Below are 7,500 nucleotides of genomic sequence, written 5' to 3' on the forward strand. Positions count from 1 at the left end.
TTACACACACACACACACACACACACACACACACACACACACACACACACACACACACACACACACACACAGACTGATGCCTCCAGCACTGCTGACCCTATAGTTAACACTGCTCTCTTTTTGCTTTACAGGTTTCATATATACATGTGGTGGAACATTAAAAGGAAGGAATGGGACCATTGAAAGTCCTGGTTTTCCATATGGATATCAGAACGGGGCAAACTGTACGTGGGTTATTGTAGCAGAGGAGGGCAACCGAATTCAAATAGTCTTTCAGTCATTCGCGGTGGAGGAGGACTATGACTTTTTATCCCTCTACGATGGACACCCGCATCCAGCTAACTTCAGGACGAGGTGGGTGCCGTTTATAATGACCCGCTTTCACGATGCCATAAGCATACAGCTGCATCATTACTGTATCAGAAGAATAAAATACACAGCACTGTACATATCTGATCATGGAAGGATGAAGAAAACACTTTGCTGAGGATAATTTACAGTGTGCCTGTAAGCATCTTGAGTGTGATGCCAAATGAAAGTGCTGCCAAGAACTCTCCCTGAATAATTACACTGAAGAAAAAAATAAGCACTATATTCTAACTTGGCCATTGTTTCATGGACTCCTCTTACAATCGACTCTCGGCGAATAAAAGCCATATACATAAAACATACGGTTAAGCCGAAGAACTCAGATTTGTAGGGCTTTGAATGGGTTTAACACTAAATTCTCTGCAAAGAAAGTAAGCATGTCTTCTTACTAAAATAACCATTTTATAAGTCCACAGTGACAACACCAGTGTGAACATGTGCATAAATGGTAAATGACAGCTAGCTAGGTTGAATTGCAGGTGATTTATTTGCATGTCTGTGCTGTTTATGGTCAGATCTGGGCGATATCTTAGTGGACATGACTGTTGGAAACTCCAGACAAAACAGTGTGTGTCTTACTTACACGTGAATGATTCCAAGTGCTTATATTTCACTGTGTGTGTATCAGCAATGTCAAGTACTGGGACAGCAGTCAAGGGTGTTAAAATGGGACATACATCTAGTATTATGTGCAGTAAATATGTTTGAAAAGGTATAGGGAAGTTGACCTAACATGTCCATGGATTTTTCTTTCTTAATCACCAGATGTATGGTTAAAATCTATATGAATTTATCTTGTCAAGTTTTTCCCACCATTTTGTCTTTACTTTGTGCATATTATGCAATGGAGTAAAGGTGGTGTGTAGGGACCGTCTGGGATTTGGTGTCCCATTTGCAGAATGGATCGATATCTGACAGATCACAGCTGCAGATCGACATAATCTAGCATATATACTATATATATAAAATATACTGCATTATGTTGATCTGCAGCTGGGATCTGTCAGATATCGATCCATTCTGCAAATATATATATATATATTGTATATAGAATTACTTAGTATTCCAAAGACTTATTCATTTTCCTTATTTAAAAAAAAAACATTGTTACCCCAAGAAGGAAGTTATAAAAGAACAACACGAAAGGAAAACAGTGATGCGTTGTCAAGGTTTTTGCTTTTTTTGGTTTGTCTTGTAGACTTGTAGCCTCTCGTTTTCTTCTCCTCGTCTCATTCTTCCTCCCCTTGCTGTCGTGCTGTCCTGCAGGGAGGAGATAGTAGAGGTGTAGGTGTGGAGAAGAGGAAGGAAGAGTAATGACAGAGCTTAATTAAACAGCTCAAGAAGTAAATAATGCAGGATTCTGCAGGCACTACATTTGTGTCTTGCATTGCCATGTTTGCCGGCATCTCAGACAAATTGCATGTTGCTATTCAGCCGTCTTAAATTATGCACTGCAATTAGGGATTGAGCCCCCCCCCCCCCCTCTCTCTCTCTCTCTCTCTCTCTCTCTCTCTCTCTCTCTCTCTCGTCTGTTTGAAAGGAGATATACTGCTCCTTTACTACCATCGTTCTTCGATACTTTGTTGCGCCTAACAGCCAATTATATTTCATATACATTTACATATGTCCATATATATGTCCTATATACCTATATTTAATTATTCTGATTAACCAGGATTCGTTTAGACTGTAATGACCCCGTAAGGCGAGCGCTCTGATGTTGTGTTGAGCTATATAAAATGTAAGAGTCGTGTCGCAGCCGCTGCATTTGTTCATTCGTTTGTTTGCTCGTTCGTTCTTTCTTTCCTGTGAAACTTGTGTGGGCGATGGAGTCTCAGATCTTGATGGGTGATAGATGTCTTCCGTCCTTATTTTACATCAGTAATGATTATTAATGTGACCTGGCTGGGACTCTAAAAAGAGTGCGGTTTAAATTAATTATAAACTAACAATGCCAGGGACTGACATCTGAAGATTTCAGTTATTAATCTTTAAATATGTACAGATCTGTCTGAATCATTTACAGCTTTGCTCGGATATATCAAAACACATTTTTAAATAGGTTTAAATGATCGTTTGGTTGGCAGGCAATTAAGCATCCCCTCTCAAACTGTGATTGCACAAACATCTGGTATTCGGTTTGAAAATATCACTCATGTCTTACATATAATGGTTGACTGATATGTTCTTTTTCAATAACCAAGAGGTCAGAGTAGCCGATAGCCAATGTACTGTAATGCTCATAAACATTTTATTTAATCAAATATAATGATAACAATTAAGAGAGACTTTGACATCAGCTCTTGGTGATCTTGTGTCCACTCACCTCGTCTTTTAACACGTGTTATGTACATTGATCAGTCATTTAGCTTTACATTTGTAAATGAGTGCCGTTGTGGTGTTTTTGTTATAAAGGGCTCTGTGGAGTGAACTATTCAAAGACTCCCTCATAATCAGTGTTGGGGTAACGCATTACATGTACGTGTCAGATTACTTTTTTCAAATAACAATTAAAGTAACTATTTAAAATTTACTTTATTTTTCAAATAAGTAACGCAAGTATCCTGACAGCTCTTCTGTCCCCATGTTTAGAGAAATCGGGAGTGCGTTCAGTGGCGTCGTGTGCACTTTGTGAACATTATGAACAACGTTATTGTAGTTCTAGACTAAATGTGAGCAGGTATTTACTTATAAGTAGGAATTAACATCACATTTGTGTTTAATTAAAAAAATGTATTGCAATATATTTATTCCTTCATTCCTTCAGCTTGACGCTTATTCATTTCACTTTTAGTTTAGTTAAAGAGCCTTTGCATTAGCCAAAAATAAAATTTTATTGTTGTTGTAAGAAAAAAAGCCCAGCCCAGGAAAGTAACGCAAAATTACCTTAACACACTACTCATCAAAAACACACACAATTAGTTACTTTTTAGTGAGTAAGGCTATATTGTAACGCATTACTTTAAATAATAACTGTCCCCAGCACTGCTCATAATACTCAGATAATTACTCATCACATTTACCAGTGTAGTTTTGTAAGTTACAGAAAGACTTACTGAATTAATCAGTGCATAATTTCAATTATTATTTTTGGTGAACAGAATCAAAAGATATGAATCACTGGGATGAATCAAAATCCTCATTACTAGCTTCATTGGTGTAGAAGGTTACACTTTATTTGGTGACACTTTATTTTGCAGTGTGTCATTGTTACATATGTTACATACATGTTACTAAAATAATAACTATAAACTATGCATAATTACATGCTAACCCTAATCTTCAATCAAACCCTAAGCATAACCCTATAGTAAGTACATTTAGTTACTTAATATTACTCAGTACTTACATGTAAGTGTATACTTAGTGTAACACAGACACATTTTGTGAAACCCTTTTTCAAGAGCAAAACTTTTTTTTGTAACCTTCCATGTTACAGTGTAATTATGTGTTTAAGTACTGAGTAATATTATTTGACAACATGTACTTACTATAGGGTTAGAGTGAGGGATTGGTTAAGGGTTAGTTGCATGCAATCATAGTTATTACATGTAACATATGTAACAAGGACACTGTAAAATGAAAGTGTTATCGGTGTATAATAATAACTGGTTTGTATCTAAATAAATGTAAAAAATCTATCATTATTACAATATTAGTCTATAATTATCTAGTTTTAATATAATAATAGTGTTGTTGATGTTCTCTTATCAGTGGTCGCTATCCCTTCTCTATTAGTAATTGTCTTTCACCTTATTCCACTGTGCTCCCTTTCACCTTCACTTTGAGATATTGAGATATATGTCCCCCTCTTTCTTCTCCTCATACCCCCTCCGTCTGTGCAGAAAGCATTCATACATGTGGCTGTCGGGCTGCGAGCGGTTGATGTAGTAACGCCGGGTGTCATGTGTGTCAGACAGTGTACGAGACCCCCTGAGTGAAGCCAGGTGTAATTGCAGACGCTTAGCCTGTGGAGCTAGCAGTGTAATTAGTCATCAGCATGTAGCGAGGATGGGACAGAGGAAGCCAGAGCCGCCACCAGCAATTACTCATCCCCATCCTGTCACTCAAAGCTACCCATCGCCATAAATCATGTGCCGTTTGTTTTGTCGTGTGATGGAGGTGTCAGCGCGGGAGCACTGTACTGACGCATGGACAGAATGTGAAACTCAAGAGGCGCTGAGATTTAAACCTAACTCATCCCTGTGTCTTTAAGTCATGCATATGCATGATATATGAATGCATGGGAATACAGGAAGACTGTGTGCCGATTATAAAAGCATGCAGCATCACCGTAGATCCACTGAGAGTTGAAATTTGCTCAGACACAGGACATTTTAAATGAAAAAGTTCATTTACTGTCATTATTTACTCGTTCTCATATCAATCTAAAAGCATGTCACAAAAGCGTCAATTTTATTAGTCTCTTTACATTGTTCTTCCCATAAAATGACAGTTTAATAGTGTCTATAGACCCTCTAGCTCCAAAAAGGGTAAATACAAGTGTTTGTAAAATTTTCTGGTGTACTATCCCTTTAAATGCACTGCTTTCAGACTTAACACTTACCACTGCCATTCAGTTCATCATCTGGGAGGCTGTAAACCCCACAAACTAAACTCTCCTCTTCATCCAGTCACTCTCATTGCACTTTCTAGGAATGCAGAGTGAAATTCATTCAACCATGGGTTACAAGTATCGACTGTAGGCTCAGAATACAGTCTGTCAGTCCGTTATATTCCAGTGGCCTGTAAGAGGAGAGTGACACGCCATTTGTGTGGCTTCTCGAAAGATGTCTCACATACCAAGTGGCTTGTTTTGAATAGCCAGAGAGGGAGAGAGAGTGACAGGCTACGTTTTCTCCCTATCTAGTGAATGTAAAGGAGTAGCAGTCTGGTCTGTTGCTGTGCAGTGTTTTCTGCCAAGAGCAAAGCCACGGTTGAGGAAAAGAGGGCTCTCTCTCTCTCTCTTTCTCTCTCTTTCTCTGGCTCCATCTATTGCACTGTCTAGCTTGAGTTACTGACATCTTGTGGTAAATGTGCAAAGTGCAGCATAGGCTGTAGCGTTTGTATATACAGCTGCATTCTGGGAAAACAAAACTCATCAATTGATTGTTAGTGTGTGTGTGTGTGTGTGTCTCTCTTAATAAATATACACTAGTATAAGTTTGAGGCCAGATTTTTTAAATGTGTTTTATCAAGGTCTCTTATGCTCAACATAGTTGTGATGATTTGATACAGTAATATTGTGAAATTAAAATAAATGGGGAGTGTGAATGTCAAGTTTCAAAAAGGGCCTAAAAGCACCATAAATGTGGTCAATACCCACTGATATTCTCTCCTGTTAGCTGCTAACTGTTGCAGCTGAATCGATGAGTCAGTGAGTACAGTCTGAATCGTTGAATCAGTGAGTACAGTCTGAATCGTTGAATCAGTGAGTACAGTCTGAATCGATGAGTCTGTACAGTCTGAATCTTTGAATCAGTGAGTACAGTCTGAATTGTTAAATCTGTGAGTTCAATCTGAATCGTTGAGTCAGTGAGTACAGTCTGAATCGTTGAATCAGTGAGTACAGTCTGAATCGTTGAGTCTGTAAATACAGTCTGAATCGTTGAATCAGTGAGTACAGTTTGAATTGTTAAATCTGTGAGTTCAATCTGAATCGTTGAGTCAGTGAGTACAGTCTGAATCGTTGAATCAGTGAGTACAGTCTGAATCGTTGAGTCAGTGAGTACAGTCTGAATCGTTGAGTCTGTAAATACAGTCTGAATCGTTGAATCAGTGAGTACAGTCTGAATCGTTGAGTCAGTGAGTACAGTCTGAATCGTTGAGTCAGTGAGTACAGTCTGAATCGTTGAGTCAGTGAGTACAGTCTGAATCGTTGAGTCAGTGAGTACAGTCTGAATCGTTAAGTCTGTAAATACAGTCTGAATCGTTGAATCAGTGAGTACAGTCTGAATCGTTGAGTCAGTGAGTACAGTCTGAATCGATGAGTCAGTGAGTACAGTCTGAATCGTTGAATCAGTGAGTACAGTCTGAATCGTTGAGTCAGTGAGTACAGTCTGAATCGATGAGTCAGTGAGTTTAGTCTGAATCGTTAAATCTGTGAGTTCAATCTGATTTGTTAAATCTGTGAGTTCAATCTGCATCGTTGAGTCTGTAAATACAGTCTGAATCGTTGATTCAGTTAGAACAGTCTGAATCATTGAGTCATTAAGTTCAGTCTGAATCGTTGAGTCAGTGAGTACAGTCTGAATCATTGAGTCATTAAGTTCAGTCTGAATCTTTGAGTCAGTGAGTTCAGTCTGAATCTTTGAGTCAGTCAGTACAGTCTGAGTGAAAATGAGATGTTGTTATGTCTAAATAATTTTTTAGTTATTGGTTTATTTTATATTTTATTTAAAACACAATTTTTTGTATAGTTTTAGTTTGACACCAGTATTGATTGATTGATTGAATGATTGATTGGTGATCGATCGATTGTGAAAAGTTCTTGAAAAGTGTGTTTGTGCTATATTTGTTTAAAATGCTTGCCAGCACGTTTGACATTTTGTTCATATAATTAAAAACACAATTATGCACATTCTAAGTGTGACTGAAGGGACCAAATACTGTATTTTCCTCTCTCTCTGTTTTCTCTCTCTCCCTCTCGCCCTGTTTTTCATTTTGCAGCAGCGGTTAGAGTTCCATTTCACAAGCTAATAACAGTATTAGCCCAACAGCGTGGAAAGGCTTCATGCCTTGTTGACCATGATGAAGTCCATTGCATGAACATCTGCTGTTGAATAAGGTGGCCGAATACCCTGCAATCCACACCTGCTTAAGTTCTGCTCAGAAATACACTGTACAAAATAAATGAGCTGTCAGGTAACCTAAAAATAAGTTGCATGTGGTAACATCTAAATTAACTGTTTTTTTTTTTCCCAGTTAAAAACATTATTTACTGTGAACCAATCAGCCTGACTACATTAGCTAATACTAATGAAAGTGATTTTAAGAGTCGGATCAGGTAGAAATAACTCCGTAATGAGGTCATACCATGAGGAATACAATTTTCCTTGATCTTTTGAGATAAAATAACTCTATGTATTATGAAAACATACAGTAACCTTCAGAACTCAGACTTCCTTCCCA

At 37.9% G+C, this 7,500-nt stretch overlaps 1 protein-coding gene across 1 annotated transcript in view; it reads left to right on the forward strand.

Moving 5' to 3' along the window:
- Positions 1-7,500, forward strand: part of csmd3b (CUB and Sushi multiple domains 3b) — a 393,297-nt gene that overhangs the window by 21,028 nt on the left and 364,769 nt on the right. The window contains exon 2 of the mRNA XM_079590749.1: positions 132-354. Coding sequence (XP_079446875.1) covers positions 132-354 — 223 coding nt within the window. The remainder of the gene's footprint in view (positions 1-131; positions 355-7,500) is intronic.

Source organism: Phoxinus phoxinus (genome assembly GCF_949152265.1).
Source record: "Phoxinus phoxinus genome assembly, chromosome: 19".
Taxonomy (NCBI): Eukaryota; Metazoa; Chordata; class Actinopteri; order Cypriniformes; family Leuciscidae; genus Phoxinus; species Phoxinus phoxinus.